Here is a 19,069-nt window from a genome sequence, read left to right as displayed (position 1 = left end):
CCCGCATAAAGCTCAAGGGAGGCTGGTTCTCTCGAGTTGGGGAGGGGGAAGAAAATTGGACTGACCAAAACTTCTAAGGAAACAATTATGAATCAAGCATGAGAGGCTCTGAAACAGTCCTCCCCACCACTTCAGTAATCATTAAACATTAGTATAAAGTGTAGGATCTTGGAAATGAATTACCTGACCACTTAGTATTGTATTCTGAAGCCCTGAAGATATAGTATTGCCCCTTTATGTGGTAGTCTTCCTTGATTGCTCTTCAGACTTACTGAGCTAAGCCGAGTTAGGTTTTCTACAGAAAAATTTGAAGACAATTTGAAATCGACGTACTTCTGGAGACCCAAAAGAATGGACCTTACTTTTGGAATTCACCATTATGCAGGCAAGGTAAGACAGCCTAAGTTGTTAAGGCCCACATTTTCAGTCCTCTTAATTGTATCAAGCAAGGGGGGGAAAGGAAAACATGGTCCTATTGGCATTTGGATGATGCATTGGATTTATCGCAGACAACTGTTTAGCCCGAGAAAGGCAGAAAGTTAGAAAACTATGTGTAGGGAAAGAACTGTTCCAAGAAATCATTAGAATCTAGCTGACCACGTATCATTTCATTTTTGTAAGTTGATATTTACTGAGTACCATCCAGAAGCAAGTCTTGAAGTAAGCATTCTATTTTTCTTGTTCAATATCCAAATCTCACTTTGCATTTTTCAGGTGCTAATGCACCATGAAGCAGAGTTTCTTAAGTCAGTTGTCACCCTTAGACTCTTATTCAATTTTTAGTGCATCATTTTTCAAACAAGCACTTTAAGAGTTGGAAGATTTTCTCATTTAAATGGAGATTGCCTGGCCTATGACCATTTTATTCCGGCTCCTGCGATCCCATTGAATTACCCTCGGGACTGAGGTGATCTATAGTCATCCCAGTATTCCTTAGTAGTAGCTGAAGCCCAAGCTCCAGCAGGCCAATCACCGCTTTGTATTTGGCCCACAGGTTCTTTATAATGCAAGCGGGTTCTTGGCTAAAAATAGGGACACCCTCCCAGCTGACATTGTGCTGCTTCTGCGGTCTTCAGAAAACAGCCTAATTCGACATCTTGTGAGCCACCCACTAACCAAAACAGGTACAGAAATCACCTGTATATGGGATTGTTTGTTTCACTGCACAGACTCAGCACCTACATCCGTGGGTGCCTCTCATTCATTAATCCTCTTTATTTTATTTTGGTTTGTTTTCAACTCAAGAGAGTTGAATTCATGGCCCCCAGTTGTCCCCATAAATATATGTAGTCATCATCATCACCTCAGTGGTATTTATTGAGTGCTTATTGTGTGCAGATCACTGTACTGAGCACTTCTGAGAGTTCAGTACCGCAGAGTTAGTCGACACATTCCCTGCCTACCAGGAGCTTACAATTTAGATGGGGAGAACTGCAGTAGTAACATGAAGTCCAGAGTCCTGCCTAGCCGATCAATCTTATTTATTGAGTGCTGTTTGCAGAATACTTTACTAAGCACTTGGGAGAGTACAGTACAACACGTTCCCTGTCCACAATGAACTTACAGACCAGCGAACCCTGCTGTAGATTGGAGATATTCTACCTAATTTAATTTTTTTATGATTTCTCACCTCACATTGCTTAAGAAAGCCACCTCCCCACCAAGTGCTTGAAGTTTATGAGCTCTTCCATGGTACTGAGACTCTCTAAGACATCATCTTGCTTATGTTCTCAGTTTAGTAGGCTGGATAATCTCAGGATTTTCAGACTAACTTGTTTTCTCACCCTCTCTAGGCAATCTGGCCCATTCTAAAACTAAAAGTGCAATAAATTATCAAATTAGGACCCCACACAGATCAATCCACCCATCCAAGGTAAGAATGCTAGTCTAAAGTCTTAGGCACTCACTCCTGTCCAATAGTTACTTGCTGATTAGCTTGTTCTCTCTCCATTTTGCACTTCCTATTCTTACAGGAAGAAACAATGAAAAATACGCAGGTCCCCTTATGTCTGATTCGAGTTTTCTAGCTACTTGAAGCAACATGCTTTCTAAAATTCATGCAGTTGTAAATGTATCCAGTCAACATGTGGTCACGGTGTACTGCCGAGCAATTACAACAGCGGAGATGTTGACAAAATAAATAGAACATCAGCCGCCATTGTTAATAAACAAATCACTTCATCTTCTCTTGCAAGCTGTGACAACTATGTGGATTTGATTATTATACATATAATGTGTCAGTCTAGAACTTGCTCAGCATCCTGGACTTTCTTGTGATTCATTATTAGCCCTTTTGGTTTTGGGGGTGGTTTTTTGTTAATCACAAGGGGTCTTAGATGGGACTTTGTTGAAGCTATGGATTATAATGCACTTTGTTATTGTCTCTCTTAACCTTTGTAGGGTGAAACAGGAGATTCAACATATTTACCAAGAGAGACTACAAACATGAAAACCCAGACAGTCGCATCTTATTTTAGGGTAAGACTGGGACTCCGTTTCTCTGACATTTTAAAATAGTTTTAAATCATTTGGGTTGGTGAGCTCCAAGCCTGGCCCCAGGGGTAAAACCTCCCTGGAATGCCAATGCCCCTATTAAGTTTAAAAGGAATCTTTTAAGCGCTTATTATGTTCCAGGCACCGTTCTAAATTCTGGGGTAGATACGAAGTAATCAGGTTAGGCACAGGTACTGTCCCATGTGAGGCACATAGTCTTAATCCCCATTTTACAGTTGAGGTAACTGAGGCGCAGAGGAGTGAAGTAACTTGTCCATGGTCACACAGCAGACAAGTGACAGAACTGGGACTAGAACCCAGGTCCTTCTGACTCCCAGGCTCATGGTCTATCCACTAGGCCCTGCCTCTTTTTTGAGTATGAAGACCACCAGCATACATATAGTTTACATTGGGTGCAGAACGTTGATTGGGTTTTAGGCAAACTTATGATATTGGAGTGTCCCATCTCATAAATGACGGATGAGCTTTGATCCAGTCATCAAAACTTGGGAAGTTTAGATCCTCTCGACTGTAAGCTCAATGTGGGCAAGGAATGTGTCTGTTATATTGTTATGTTGCACTCTCGCAAGTGCTTAGTACAGTACCCTGTACACAGTGAGTGCTCAATAAATACGATTCATTGATTGATCGATCACAGTGGATCCTGAATCTTGATTGTGCCTTGCAGTACTCACTGATGGACTTGCTCTCGAAGATGGTAGTTGGCCAACCTCACTTTGTACGTTGCATAAAACCCAACAGTGAGCGCCGGGCCAAGAAATTTGACAGAGATAAAGTGCTGGTTCAGCTGCGTTACACGGGGATTCTGGAAACGGCTCGGATCCGGAGATGTGGCTATTCCCATCGCATACTGTTTGCCAGCTTCATCGAGCGGTGAGTATCTGGGGTGTCGACAACTTCCATGAGCACCTTCCATCTTGAGGTCTTTTCCAGGGCAGCCAAGAAACTCCAGTGATTGATCAACCAATCGATCATATTTATTGAGCTCTTATTGTGTGCAGAGCACTATACTAAGCGCTTGGGAGAGTACAACATAACACTAAAACAGACATATTCCCTGCATACAGTATAGCTTACAGTCTAGAGATGACCAAGACAAGGTTACAATAAAGGGTCAAAATTCTCCTTGAGGACTTAATCTGGAGATGAGAAGGAGATCATCATCATGTGAAACCCTGGGAAATTAGGAAGGGGATACCCCCCAATCGTTTCATCTGGAAGGCCTTAAAACAGAAGATGGAATAAATCAGGAAGCATCAGGGGCATCCATTCTGCTCAGTTTGAAATGTCATCCTGTAAGCAATGAGCTGTTGAGCTCCGTGAGAGCTCGGTATCCACTGAAGACACACCAACTTTGTAAAGGAGGAAATCTCTTCAAGATAGTGCTGTTTTTAAACAAGTCTGTTAAAAACAGCTATGGGAACTCTAGTCCTAGGCTAGTCACATGAAGCTTTTGTAAAATAAAAGTATGGCCATGAAAGGTCCCAGGTATTTAGCCTGGTAAATAGTACAAGCCATTTTCCCTAAACAACATTGAAAGAACTGGAGATTTGTTTTTGAAAACTCTAGAGTTTTAAAACAATGAAGTACAAATTGAAGAAGAGGGTTTTAGCTGGATATTGAGAAAACAGAAATTTCTCCTGATTCTGGCATCTTCTTTGTCATTTAGATTGTCTACTTAAGATTTAGGAATAGACCAGCGTGGACTGATGAATTTGATATAAAAACTGATTAAATCTGCTTTCCTCTATACATTTATGTATACAGCTAAGCCCCTAGGCACCAGGAAGCTTAGGATGAGGGACAAGACACGAACCAAGCCTCTGTTTCCACCCTAGAACACTATTGTTATGTCCCGAAGCATTCGTTTGACAGATGCATTAGTCTTTCAAGTACCAGGCAGGAGTCATCAATGCCAAGAGAAAATAGCCACCTAAAACTGGGAAATAGAAATCTATTCGGTTCACATCCTTGTTGCATCGAAGGATGCACCTAAAGCCTCACTCCCACAAAGATCGTCCACAATACTGCTCAAGCAAACAAAAAAAAAAAAAAGAAAAATCAGTTCCTTGACAGTGGAATTTCTAAAATTTTGAGAATTCTGAACTTGGCTTTGTTGGTAGGGTTCCCATTCGTCTGTTTTTGTATGGACAGTCTGGCTTTCCAGTGTCCCTTATCTAGTACTGTGTTTGAGAAGCGTCAGTAATGGTGTATCCAATTTTTGTGTGTCATAGTTAGCCACCCTTATTACTGACTAGAGAGTAAAGCATTCTTCTTAGGAAACTGAAACTGATGTTCATGCGTTTGGTCATTCCAAAATTATAATGAAGGTTTAAATGAATTGAGAAACATTTAGTTCCTGTGGCAATATTGAAAGGTTGAGGAGGAAAATACAGTGTTTGAAATAGAAAAATAGGTGCCTTGGTTTTCAAGTCCTTAGCCAGTCCAGGCCATATTAGAGGTAAAATTATTGGAGTGTATTTTGTCACTGACTTTTAAAGCTTTTTCTTACATTGGCAAAGGATCTTACTGAGACTGAATGTTTTGCAAAGACCCCGCAGTGCTGTTAATAGAACTAAATGACCTTCCTGGGTGTGCAGTGTATCTTGAGTGAGCTTATAAATAAACTGCATAAATTCATCAGGCCTTTTGGCACATTTATTCTGGTAAGACTGTTCTGTTTGTTTCAGAGAACAAATTTTAAAGAGTAGCTACCTTCCCCAAACCTACTTTGTATGAAAGTCTGGGTTTAAGGGTAGATTTTTCTGAGCGCTTCCAATCAAGGAATAGGGACTGCAAAGGGGCAGAGTGTACATTTTGGAAAAAAAAAAACTGGTGATTTTTTCAAGCATTCAAAGTTCAGTAGAGGAGTTTGCTGTCTCCTTCCCACAAGCTCCCTGACTCTAAATTCTCTCGGATTTTTTTTATGACTGAATAATAAAATAGTCCACTGAATGGCAGGATTGCCACCAGATTGTTAGGACCTTGTGGTCAGGATCATGTCTTCTATCTCTATTTAAATCTCTCTAAACATAGGAGGTGCTTAAATACTTTTGATAGAATGACTTTGGAAGACAACTCTCTTAGGAGTGCAGGGTTGGAGTGAGGAAGACAGGGACTGAGTGAACACTGAACCCAGTCTAGCTTAAACTGAGGCAGGGGGAGTAGCATTGCTGAATAGTGGTCTTTACCCTTTTATGGTACTAACAGATTCTATTTCTGCCCTTAGGTACTATATCCTCTGCTATCGATCCAATGAGAAACCTCCTGTGAGCTCTGAAACCTGTGCCAACATCTTGGAAAAAGTTGGTCTCGACAACTGGGCTCTTGGAAAGACCAAAGTAATATTTCTATATCCTACAATCTTGCATTAAGACTTTAGGAAACCATGTCAGTTATCTTAGGTACTATGGGCTGAAGATTGGGGGTAGTTTGGGTGGGGTTTTTTTGTTTTTTAATGGTAGTTAAGTGCTTACTGTGTGCCAGGCACTGTACTAAGTGATGGGATGGATGAGAGCAAATCAGGTTGAGCACAGTCCATGTCCCACATGGGGTTCACAGTCTTAATCCCCATTTTACAGATGAGATATCTTGAGGAATAGAGAAGTGAAGTGATTTGCCCAAGGTCATGCAGCAGACAAGTGGTAGAGCCAGGATTAGAACCCAGGTCCTGCTGACTCCCAGGCTCGTGCTCTACCCACTAGGTCATGTCGCTTCTCAGGTCTTCTCGGGTCAACAGCAATCTGCAGGACAATATAAACCCATTTGACTGGAAAAGTTTGAAATTAAGCCCTTTCTTAGGTAATAGATTTTTCTTAAGAAACAGAACTCTGGAGGAAACTCGGGAGCTACTGAAGCTCTCTGGCTTAGGAGCATTTTTCTCTGGGCACAGATAAGTGACACAGCAGGAGAGAGGCAAGAAGTAGGTGATGAAAGGGTTGGATTTCCAGTGTCCCACAATTCCAGGAAATGGAATTTTATTGTCCTCCTAAATAGCCTCTGAGCTTTTATGCTCTCAAATCAGAATTTATGAATTTGGCCCTTACTTTGAGTTTACATAAAAGAATTTCCAGGACCTACTCTTGACCTCAGAGTTATGAATTTGAATAGAGTCCATCAAATCCAAGATTCCTAATTATACTAAGGACGGTTGACTTAATTTCTTTACTTGAGAAACTAGGAACCGTCGTGGCATTGTGGAAAGAACACGGGCCTGGGAGTCAAGGAGCCTGGATTCTAATCCTGCCTTCTCCACGTGCCTGCTGTATAACTTCAGTTTCCTCATCTTTAAAATGGAGTTTAAATACCTGTTCTCCTTCCTATTAAGATTGTCAGCCCCATGCAGGACCGCATTTGTGTCCAACCTGAATATTTTGCTTCTACCCCAACACTTAATACAGTGCTTAGCACATAGTAAGTGAATAATAAGTAAATACCATTATTATTTCTACTAATACTGCTTCCGGAAGGTAGATGGTAGAACAGGGAGAGAGTCTATGCGGCAATTCCAGGCAGTGCTAGGAGGTGTAGTCCCAGCATTCCAAAGGGCCACCTCAAAGGATTCAGAGATAAGTAAACGTGACTTTTAGAACTGGAAGCTTAGGGTCAAAAGCAAAAAATAGCAACTTTGGGGGCAGGGTGTTCCAGTGGGCCATTTGGGTAGTTTGTTTCATCACGACAGGATACCCAGTGCTGATTTCCTTCTGAACAAATCTATATTCAGATTCGGCAAAGAGGAAAATCTTGAGAGACATTTATATTCTGCATGAATACTCAATTTCATGTGCTAATTCTCATAAGTTCTAGGCAAAATGTTATTGAGAGAGAGGAGAGGTGAATGCTAACCGCTAGCCAGATCTAGCAGTGAGATCATAGAAGAACTGAGAGGGTAGTGTAATAGTAATGGTACTTCAAATCCGAATAGAACTTTTTTTCTAAAGCACTGTCATCAGTTATCACATATCTTTACTACTTTCCTGTGAAAAAGGAAGAGGTGGATATTATGCTCATCCCTGTTTTATGGATAGGGAAAGTGAGGCAGAGAGAAGTTAAATGACTGTTCCAGTGTTACAAAGAGGTGCAATAATAATAATTGTGGTATTTGTTACGCACTTACTCTGTGCCAAGCACTGTACTAAACACTGAAGTAGATACAAGAGAATCAGGATTTACCCAGTCCCTGTTCCTAATGAAGCCTAAGTGTAAGGGTAGAATCAGGGGTGGGGGCCGGGGCAGGCAGGAGAACAGGTGAGGAAACTGCAGCATGGAGCAGTGAAGTCCCTAGCCGTCAGTCACACAGCAAGCAAGTGGCAGAGCTGGATTAGAACCCAGTTCTTCTGACTCCCAAATTCATGCCCCATCCACTAGATGACACTCCATCCCATTGTGTGCTGCCAGGCTGTAGGGAAATATTACAAGTTCTTCGAGGAGAGGGACTGGTTCTTTTAACTTCTGTGGTATGATCTCAAGTGTCCTGTACAGTGCTCTGCCCAACAACCAAGCAACTCACACTCTCAAATAACTCAAAATAACTTACACATTAAGATGCAAGTAAACCGTTGCAGCAAACTAAGTATCTTGTAATCATTGAGCAAGTATCCAAAGCAGCCTTCTAAGGAATGTCTGTATTGGGCTCATTTTCCACAACAGGAACAATCACAGGGAATGGGACCCAGATGGGGGTGATTTTCTTATTTAAAAAAAAAAAGCACACATCACCAATTAGTGGTATTTATTGACATCCTACTGAGTATGAAGCCCCATATTAAATGCTTGGAGGAATGCAACAGAACTCCTATCTGCCCTTAAGGAGCTTACAGTCTAATTCATTTATTCATTCAATCTTATTTATTGAACATTTACTGTGGGCAGAGCACTGTACTAAGCACTTGGAAAGTACAATTCAGTAATAAAGAGTGACAATCCCTGCCCACAATGGGCTTACAGTCGGGAGCCGGGGAGTGGGGTGTGGGGTGGGGGGACAGAGAGATATCAAAACAGGTAACAGTCATCACCATAAATAAATAGAATTATAGATTTATACATATATACGTAAGTACTGCGGGGCTCCTCATGGAGGAGGGCAATCATCAATCTCACTGTCACCCCCGCTCCCAGTTCCCATCAGGCACTGGGTCAGTGGTCTGCATCAGGGTGCAGCAAAAAATCCTGCTGACCCTCCTGATCCTCAGACTAATCCAGCGAAGCCACATAAATCTCAGCCACCAAATAGCACGGAAAGGTCCAAAGCTTCTGCCTGTGATTTTTACTCTCTTGACCCATGATGGTATCATTTTTTCAGGGCTTACTTTATGCTTCACTGTCAGGCACAAGATGTGAAGTGCAAATGGACTTTTAATGCATAAACAGGCCACTTGATGCTATGCAGGGTCTATCTGATAGTTCAGGGTCTTTTAAAGCCTTTTGAATTTTTCCACTTCACCTTTTCTAATTCATTAAGATGGATAAAGTTATTTAACCCAGGAACAACTTCTAATATTGTGGGTGAAAGTCATGACCTTTTACAACAGATTGAATTGGAAATGAACTGTCAGCAACAGACAATGTTCTAAATATATTGACGTCAAAGGCACAGAGAAACTTGAAAATCTAATCCAAGCAAGAGAAGAGGTGGCTCTTGCCCCAACCCTTGATGATGGCGTCACTGCAGTGCAAGTCATGAAAAATGGCAAAGTTTCTTGATCTCATGGTTCACACCCACTGAGATCTTCTGACAAAGAAGGAGGGAGTGAGCTGCTTAGTCACCTCAAGTACAGGCTCTTCAGAATCTGGAGCCCTGAAGAAATACCTCAGGATTTCCAGAATGCCACCAGTATAGCATCCTTCTGAAGAAAGGGAAGTGAGAAAGGATAGTGGAAACCAACTGGGTTTCCCATTACTCTCTCCATTGCTGGAAAGAGGCTAAGCCAGAGTAGAGAAGTACTGAAAAACAGCATTATGAAAAGTATTTTTGTCAACTCTGACCTGAATAATAATAATAATTTGTGGCATATTAAACACTGTGCCAAGCACTGTACTACGTGTTGGGATAAATACAAGATCCCCCTGGAAGATTTCACAAGATTTCACTGGAAATACCAAGGAGATATTCACCCGAGCAGGGTCAGCTATAGATATTTGCTTAGCCTGAATGGCTGCTTCACTTGCCTCCGAACTGAAGTTGTTCTTGCACCAGGACCCGTAATCTTCTTTCTCCTCCCTTACTTTCCTTACACCTCAGGGACTACCTACCCCTGGGTGGAGAGGCCAGGCACAGCGTGCCAAGGATAGTAGAAATCTGCTGCAAGTGGAGTTGGCAGGGCTGAGACTTCTTTCCCTAATCTCTCCATCTCCTCCCATTGTGGTTGTCTCCGATACGGGCCAGCAAGGGCAACGTTCAGCATTCCCTTGCACAGAGGGGTCAAGGGATAGAGGCTAGACCATTTTAATTGCAGAGAGTTTACCAAATGCCATGTGCTATTTTCATTTAATTCTTTTTAAGGTGTTCCTTAAATACTATCATGTGGAGCAGTTGAATTTAATGAGAAAGGAAAAGGTTGACAAGATTGTATTGATACAGGCCTATGTCAGAGGATTCCTGGGTTCAAAGAGGTATCAAAAACTTCAAAAGAAGAGGGAGGAAAGTGCCCGAATAATAGAGTCAGGTAAGGTCTAAATAGCTTTTCTGGTTGAATAGAAATAAAATGCCCAATTTAAGTAAAGGGACCATGAAAATATCAGAGCATCTGTCTGGGACAGGCTACTTAAATTTGCTCTGTTATAACTGAGGCATGTGATTAAGGATTTCATTATGCTGAAGTTTCGTGTGGCTTTACAGTTTCATGAAAAAGAATCTAAACTATATTGAGTGTGTCATCATTTGGTTTATCAAGGTTACTTTTAAAAATCTTTTTGAATGATTAAAGGACTACTTTCATTTTCAATTGTTACAAACATTCCTTTGTGCTGTGACAGTGCAGCATTGGAATTTAATTTACACAGCATAGTGGATAGTGCATTTATTGATTGAATTCAATAATTAATTGTATGATCTTCAAGCATGATGATATTAAACTTTACACTATTTTTTAATATGCTCACAGAACTTATAATGAAAATTTTCACCAGAGGGCATGAATTCTCCCTATTTTGTGAAGGTTGTTCATGCCTGTGTAATTTTTGAAACCCAAATGACAACTCAATTAAATTTTGTTTTGTACAAGGAGTGTACATTTTTTTCTACTAGCTTTGGGAAAATCCTGTTTATACATATTATTACCTTCTTTTCTAGTTTCTGTTCTGTACTTTTAAAATTATTTGTCAGTAGTTTTTCTTTTCCTTTGGGGTGATACTGAGGCTGAGAACCTAGTAATCAGGTATCACTAGGTAAACAGTCCAGATGTTCTTATTGTCCTACCACTTGTATCTTTGACTTGTTCCCCGGTTGTGTAACTTTGAACAAGTCACTTAACCTTGCAATACCAGCATATACCATTCAGAAATTTTTTGTGATCTCTGACTATAAGGTCATGTAGTGGTCTTTACTGAGCACAGAGAACTGTACTAAACACTTAGGAGAGTACAGTACAACAGAGTTGGTAGATATGATGCCATGTAAAAAGATCTCTTTTGCCTGAATTTTTTAATCTTGTTTAGCTCTTTGGGGCTATGCTTCCCATAAAGAATTTATATATCTCTAGAATAAATTGGAACTTTTTATTTCCAAGCCTTAAGCAAGTAAGTACTGTTTTCTTTCTACTTCCTACTGAGCTTCCTCAGTGCATATCATTTAGTTTGCCCCTTCTGCTAGGCCTGCCAGATAAAATGGGGGCTCAGTCTCCTTCCCAAACAGCCTCAAAGCTAGAGGCAACTCCTGATGAGGAAAAAAATCCTCAAACTCTTCCCTCGTCTCTTTGTTTCCCCCTCAGACTTGTCATTTTCTTCTTTTTATGACTTTGCTGTTTTTCTTGTTCTGAATCTATCTGCCATTCTCTCCTCACATCTCTTTAATCTAGAAAATCTTCAAGCTTTCAGCACCCCAGTATCACTGGAGAAATCCTACTGCAAACACCACAGCCACCACCTCTCCAAGGCATTAGCTCTCCCCAGTCTCTGGAATTGATGTAACCATGCCCCCTGTCAAAAGCCAACCCTTTCTTCCATCCTCCCACCATTTGACTAATTAATTTCCTTTTCATTCTGCCACCAGCTTTAAAATTCTCTGTCCTTGGAGTAAAGCACCAGCCTTTCATATACTTTGGTCTACACTACCCTTTCTTCATGCTTCATGCTTCATGCTGGTTTACAACACCAGATTCCTCCCTAAGCCTTTCCCTCCCCTTATAGTCGTATCTTATCCTCTTTAACAGATCTTCCCATCTAGAAGGGTCTTGGATGTAATTTGGCCTGCCCCTCAGTAGAAACCCTTCTTATCAGTTTTGTCCAATACTCTTTAGGTATCCTCCCCCATATAGGTGTAATGCCTGTGAGAAATCACCTTATATTTGGGTTCCTCAGTGAAACATATTCATTTCCTAATTGCTGCATCTCTGGGTTTGATTTGTGTTGGATGCAGGAGATGTCGACCAGCAAGAAAGCGTACATAAAGCCAATAACGTAGCAACCCACTCCTCTCTCAGAGTGCTGTCATCATCAACCAACCTGCCTCACTGCCAGAGGTGTCAAACCCAAAAGAGTTTGGAAAAGAAAAGGTGAAGTGGCCCACAGAGTGAGACTTAAAAATGTACAGGGAAAGGTTAGAGATGGCCAGTGGCCATCATTCATTCCTAAATATTAGGTTCAGTGTCAAGGAAGGTGACTGATCAATCAGTCATTTATTGGGTGCTTACTGTGGGCAGAACGCTGTACTAAGCGCTTGGGAGAGTACAACACAGTAATATAACAGACACATTCCCCACCCACAGCAAGCTTACCGTCTAGAGAGGACCAATATACGGTTCCTCCAAGAATCTTGTTGTCACTTTTGAAAGCAGATAGCTGGGATGGATTGTACATTAGTCTGATCCAGTAATAGCACTGTGCATGGCCTTAGTTTCCTCGAATGAATGGGGGAAGTGTGCATGTTAAGGTGTATTTATACCATCATTCTTATTCAGTCAATTATGTTTATTGAGTGAGTACTGTGTGCAGAGCACTGTACAAGCATTTAGGAGAGTACACATTCCCTGTCCACAGTGAGCTTACAGTATTCATATTAGCATAACATATCACCAAAATCCAACTAAAGTCAAATTGTCTTAAAAGTGAAATCCTTGAAGGCTGTAGAAACAGATCAGTCCAACTAAAATGTCAATTGTGTTTCAGATTCCTGGAGAGTCTAAGGAAAGTTGATAGTCTTTTTTTTTCATTGTCCTCAATAAACTTGAAAAACCTGAATTGGGTTATTTGATTTTAGTTGCTTTAGTTGTATCTCAAATATCTTATTATAAAATCTTATTTTAAAATACAGCTGTGTACTAAAAAAAATTATTACACTTTTTAGTACAGAAATTTCCCAAGAGTTGGTAAAACACAATGGTTCATTGAAACCTTAGATCTTCATTAAATGAGGTACATTTAATTGCTGGACCTTCTACCTCCATCAAACAAATGCAGCTAGAATAAGTATAGAAAGTTGTCATGCTCGGGAAGGAGTGAACACCTATGGTTTTGGTCCTTCACTAAAATACAGATTCTCAGTGGAAATCTAAACCAGTGTGATATTTCAGTGTTCATGTGGTTTGGTTTCACCCTCTTTCAAAGTCCTGGGACAATTTAAAAATAATATGTGTGCTGGTGTTTGGGAAACATTTGTACTATCTTCCTGTTGAGAAGAAACTTTGGTTGTTTCTTATTATTGTTTTGTGCATAAATATTATCATGTGCCACTTATTGTCTAAATTCTTTATTGTTTCTCCTGTGCATTATGGTGAATACAGACACTGTGTTTTGGAGAAGGAAAATACTGACAACGTAATCTCTGGTAGTGAAATTGTCGGACACTGTCCACACTGTAAAGAAAACACCCCCGTATCCTCTTGTAAAACTGCAGTAGGGGTCACCATCATCATTCAGACAAACTCTGGAGGACCCCAAACTCAGGAAGAAGTCAGCAATCCTGATGAAACAGATGCCACCCAAGAGTTACGGGGGGCAGATGTCCCCACATCAGAAATGAGCCCAGAATGCAGAGAGGGGAAGAGACCAGAAGCTATCACTGAACCTGAGAGGAAAGACCAGGTTGCCATGATGATCCAGAAGAAGTATCGGGGCCACATGGACAAGAAGAAGTTTGAGGAAGAAAAGAAAATGTCCTCAGTCAGTAACAGAGCATCTGAAGAGCCAGATCTCCTAAGACACCAAATACAGAAGGGAAACACTAACAAATCCTCACCTTTAATGGTGCCAGAGACCTGTAGCAACCACCAAAAACAGATCCTGTCCCAGATCGGGTCTAAAGATCGCCATGATCAAAGCCTCCTGAAGCATGAAGAAACTAGTCTTCAAGGGAACCAGACAAAAACCATAAAGGACCCTGTGAAAAGGGAGTTTGAGCAAAGGACTCAAGGCTTGGAAGAGGAAGACAAAGCAGCAGTGGTCATTCAGAGCAGATATCGAGGCTTTCGAAGTAGGCAGCAGTTAAGGAATTGTGACCAGTCTCTTTGTCTCCACCACCAGGAAGCCTGTGTGCTAGGGAGGCTAGCAGTGGAACACACTCAGAACGTTGATTCCCACTCAACAAGAAGTAATGGAAGCCCAACTCTAAGAGCGACGAAGGTTGGGGCTCCAAAAGCCATCTTAGAGAAAGAGATCTGTGGTGTGACTGCCTTTTCAAAGCAGGTAGATTGGTAAATGAAATACTTCAGGTTAGAATCTTTGGGATACCTAGAGTTAAATCTATAAAACTGATGGGTTGCAGAAAACAATTGTTGTGGCTCACCTTTCTCATAAGGAGCCGAGTGACTGTTGAAGTGACATGCATCAAGAGGTATCTGCTTAAGCAAGTGAGTGATCACAGGTTAAAGCAAACAGCTGGGTCAAAGGGGATATCATTTTCAATCTATCAATTAAAAATCTGATAATTCACCCCTTAAACTACACTCCTACTTTCTCATTTCATAGTGTGGATGGGGAATTTTCCCAGGATGTGGAGATACTGAACATATGTCTCATTTCATTTCAAGTTGAAATGGTTTTCTCAACCTCAAATTGTCATGATAGCATTCAGACACTTGCATGAGCAACAAAAAAAAATAGACCCTCCACCCTCACTAGTTGGCTCTATTGTTTCATATTTAGAACAGTGGGTAAATTTGGAAGCATTAGGTTGGGAGGGGTTGAGGTCCTGGGCAATTCAAACAGTTAAATTTCTTGACCTTTCAAAATAGCGGGAAATCTAATCTCATCCTGACAATGAGGGAACCCCATTCTTAAAAACACTTCCAGGCCTCCAAAATTCAAATATCAAGGAAAAAGCAAGTGTTGGCTGATTTCAATGGCCAAACAGTTAAAAGGAAAGAGATGAGCTATAGTGATTTTAACCATAAGCCTTTTAAAAGCAGCAGATTCTTGTTCTCCAAAGGTGTGAATTGAAAACAAATTTAATGGCATGCTTTCCTCCTTTTTTTCTTGTCCCTCTCTACTTCCCCTTTCCCTGACCTTCTCCTCCTTCATTCCCATCTTCTCTGACTCTCACCTCCTTACCTTGTGCCTCATTGCCTCCTTTTCTCACCTTGTCACTCTTATTCTCTCTCCCTCTCCCTGTTTATTTCCATCCTTATGCCTCTCCTCTACCCATTCTCCTTTTCCTGCCTTCTGTCTCCCTCTTTAAGGACCACAAGTTCAGATACAATGTGACTACACCTAACTCAGCTGGCCATATGTGACAGTAGGTCCACAGGTCACATCAGTGACACAGTCCTTTAGACTTGAGCATAATCAGCCCTCTCCTGTAAGCTAGTCTTTCTTTATGCTCCAGAGTTTCTTCACTTCTCTAAACACAAAATGATCCCTGCCCTAGGATGATTAAATGGTTCACTGCATTGTCTCTTCTTGTGGGAAAAACTAAACAACTACTGACAGTAAAGGGTCTAGGGAGCCATAGTTCACTATTCGTTCTTCTGTTTGCAATGGATTTTTGTGTTGAGGCTTAGCAGATACAAAAGAGCCACAGAGGAATCAACAGTCAGGGGCTGTCAACTCACTGCCTCATGTTTGGAATTTTGATTTATTTTTTTATTGGCATAACCTGAAGTCTGAACTTCTTTCTAGGTACCACATTTATCTGGAGACTATATTGCAGTACAGCAAAAACGGAATGAAATGACTTGGTTGCATCAATTGAAGCCTGTGGACCTGAGTGTCTGCGCCATAGAGAAGCCAAACAATAAGCAAGTGTCTCCTTCTGCATGCCCTTCAGGTAAAATTCAACCCAATAAGTCTAAATCTGTTTTCCCGAAAACACCCGCTTTCATAACTGTAGATGACCCTAGAGAAACAGACTGTCATTCACTGAACCCCCTCAGTATGTGTAATATTTTCTGTTAACCCTAGAGCTGGCAGGAAATGGACAAGGACATATATGGTGATGGGTGACAATGCCCTTCCATGGGAACTAGTTCCACCCATTGTTTCTGCTAAGTTGAGAGTTTTCCTACAGAATTCTCCCAGGTGGTTTTTCCATCACCTGGTCCATCCAGAAAAGGCCCAGTGGCAGAAATGGCAGTTGCAGAAGAATATGTGCCTGGTGCTTATTGATCCTTTTCAACCCAAGTGGATGCAATCATTGGACTGAGCTGGTTTCATCAGAGTGCCTTTTTTGGATGATATTGCAGTGCACACCTCCTGGGTGTCAGGAGTTGCCCTGATTGACAGCAGCCTCCCCCAAACACCTCCAGGGAGGTTGAGGGGGGCAGCTTTAGTCTATACCTCAGCCTCCTTGGAGTCCAGGCATTGCCTTGGGGTTGGAAGAACCCAAAATATGGTCTTTAGTAAAAGGCAGGGCAAGTTAGTGGGCAAGTTACTTTTAGCCATCAGATCAGTAAGGAAGACACAAAATCATACCACATTCTGCATCTTCCCCTTTCTTACCAAGAGACAGTATGTAATAAAGGAAGAGTCAAACTTCCTTTGACTGAGTACTTAGAGAAGCAGCATGGCCCAATGAAAACAGTACGCACCTGAGAGTCAAAGGATCTGGGTTCCAATTCCAGCTCTGCCACTTGTCTGCAGTGTGACTTTGGGCAAGTCAATTAACTTTTCTATGCCTTTTACCTCATTTGTAAAATGGGGATTAATACTGTGAGCCTCACAATAACGTAATGATCTTGTATCTACCCCAGCACTTAGTACAGTGCCTGGCACATAGTAAGTGTTTAACAAATACCATAATTATTATTATCATCATAATCATTATTGCAGAGAAGCAAGCCCCGGTTACACAAAAATAGTACAGGGAGCATATTTTCTCCATTTTATTATGAAGAATATTTGCTGTTTCAACAGGGCAAATCTTTGATTGGGCTGCCTGGTTAACTAGTGAAGCCTCACTGAAGTAAAGAAGTAATGAGTTAATATTCATTCATTCAATCATATTTATTGAGCACTTATCGTGTGCAGAGCAATGTACTAAGCACTTGGAAAGTACAGTTTGGCAACAGATAGAGACAATCCCTGCCCAACAATGGGCTCACAAACCCAACTCAGGAGAAGCAGCGTGGTGTAGTGGGTAGAGCATGGACCTGGGAGTCAGAAGGTCATGGATTCTAATCCCTGCCTTAACACTTGTCTGCTGCAAAACCTTGGGTAAGTCACTTTACTTCTCTGTGCCTTAGTTACCTCATCTGTAAAATGGGGATTGAACCTGTGAGCCCCACGTTGGACATAGTTCTATCTATCCTAGTGCTTATTACAGTGTCTGGCACATAGTAAGTGCTAAACAAATACCGTAATTATTATTTAACTCAATGCCCTCTTCTCCTTTGAATTACGCATTTAAAGCAACGATATGTTTTTGGTGCAGTTTTTACAGTCACAGCAACCTTACTATCCCTTTCCCGGAAAAGGAAATGATTCTAGCTCTTTTGTTCATCTTTTTAAGAGAGGTCATTTAGATTGATATCCTTAGTGTTCTAAATGATAATGGGCCAATCTCTCTCTACTTCTCTGATGTGTCATTTTATAGCTCTGTCACAAGCTTCTAGAAATGCATTTTGCTTTTGAGGCAAAAAGACATGTCTACATTTATCTTTGAATCAACTAACATTATTCATTTGACAGTTGAACAACTCAAAAGATACTGGTTTTTGTATTTTCTAGAAGAAACTTTTTCATTAACCAAAAAAGAAGCAATGAGACTGTGAGAGAAATGAATGTTCTTTTTTGTGCCAAGTATTCCTGGATTATTTTTCTTTTCTGAAGTAGTTTGCTAGCTAGTTCACCTCCCTTTGAGGATAAAGAATTATGCCAGTTCCCAATTGTAGCTGTTCTAGAACTCCATCACCTAGAAAGTTCTAGAGCTAGGAAAAATGGCCTGGAGATTTTAGGGGGATGTTTTTAAGAAAAATAATTTTACTAAGTCATAAATAACAAAAAGCAATTTGACAGTGCCTTTTCAGTAGTTTACATAGCCTGATATTTACAACCTTTCTTCCAATGCCTAAAACTCCTATGACTGACTAAGAACTCAACTTAAGAAGAGTTAGGCTACTGGGGAGCAAGTATCGATCAGCGCTTTGGCAAGCAATTTAAAGAGGTTGGTTATTGGACTATCAGTCATAGAAAGGAATTGTGTTCTGTTGGGCAGCTGGACCAAACTGGGAATTAAAAAAAAAGATCCAAGGCTCTTATTATCCAGTCTGGGAATTAGTTTGTCTCCCTCTTGTTAACTTCCTGTGGATCTTTTCACCATTCATTAGCACCTCTCCTGAATCACAGGAAGAAATGGATCAGGAAATGTTAAGCCAATCACACGTTACTTGTTGGCAGCTCAAGTGAAAAGTGGAAGGAGAACAATCATAATAATAATGATCTTTGTTGAATGGTTCCTGTGTGCCAAACATTCTATTAAGTGCTGGGGTATACACAATATAAGCAGATCAGACATAGCCCCCGTCCCACACAGGGCTCACAGTCTCAGGGGGGAAGAGAACAGGTATTGGATCCCCATTTTACAGTTGAGGAAACTGAGGCATACAGATTTTAATTGAACTCCCCAAGGTCACACAACTGTCAAGTGGTGGAACTGGAATTAGAACTCTGGTCTCCTGACTCCCAGACCCAAGATCTTTTCTCTAGGCCATGCTGCTTCTCTGAGAAGGTGGAAATTGTAGGATAAAGTGAAGTTTTGGGCGGTTTCTGTGTGTTTTAAAATCCATGTTACCTTTGTCATCCCCCCCACCCCAATTAACTCAGATAATCTAAAGATTATTATAATCAAGTAAATTCCAGGGTAGTTTGCACTGTTGTCCGTGATATATAGCTAGAGCAGAAGTATGGTGCAGCGGAAGAGAGGAATATTAAGCAGTAAAATGTGGGTCTAGAAACCTTTGTCTTTGAA

At 41.0% G+C, this 19,069-nt stretch overlaps 1 protein-coding gene across 3 annotated transcripts in view; it reads left to right on the top strand.

Annotated features, from left to right (window-relative positions):
* Nucleotides 1-19,069, top strand: part of MYO3A (myosin IIIA) — a 100,435-nt gene that overhangs the window by 67,575 nt on the left and 13,791 nt on the right. For all 3 annotated transcript variants that reach the window (XM_039913992.1, XM_039913991.1, XM_029077229.2), the window contains 10 exons: nucleotides 302-390; nucleotides 995-1,124; nucleotides 1,794-1,873; nucleotides 2,401-2,478; nucleotides 3,182-3,387; nucleotides 5,744-5,855; nucleotides 10,016-10,178; nucleotides 12,089-12,224; nucleotides 13,452-14,352; nucleotides 15,784-15,931. In XM_039913992.1, coding sequence (XP_039769926.1) covers nucleotides 302-390; nucleotides 995-1,124; nucleotides 1,794-1,873; nucleotides 2,401-2,478; nucleotides 3,182-3,387; nucleotides 5,744-5,855; nucleotides 10,016-10,178; nucleotides 12,089-12,224; nucleotides 13,452-14,352; nucleotides 15,784-15,931 — 2,043 coding nt within the window. The remainder of the gene's footprint in view (nucleotides 1-301; nucleotides 391-994; nucleotides 1,125-1,793; nucleotides 1,874-2,400; nucleotides 2,479-3,181; nucleotides 3,388-5,743; nucleotides 5,856-10,015; nucleotides 10,179-12,088; nucleotides 12,225-13,451; nucleotides 14,353-15,783; nucleotides 15,932-19,069) is intronic.

Source organism: Ornithorhynchus anatinus, chromosome 13 (assembly GCF_004115215.2).
Source record: "Ornithorhynchus anatinus isolate Pmale09 chromosome 13, mOrnAna1.pri.v4, whole genome shotgun sequence".
Lineage (NCBI taxonomy): Eukaryota > Metazoa > Chordata > Mammalia > Monotremata > Ornithorhynchidae > Ornithorhynchus > Ornithorhynchus anatinus.
Note: the sequence above shows the minus strand (reverse complement) of the source record. Positions and strands in the feature narration are given on the sequence as shown.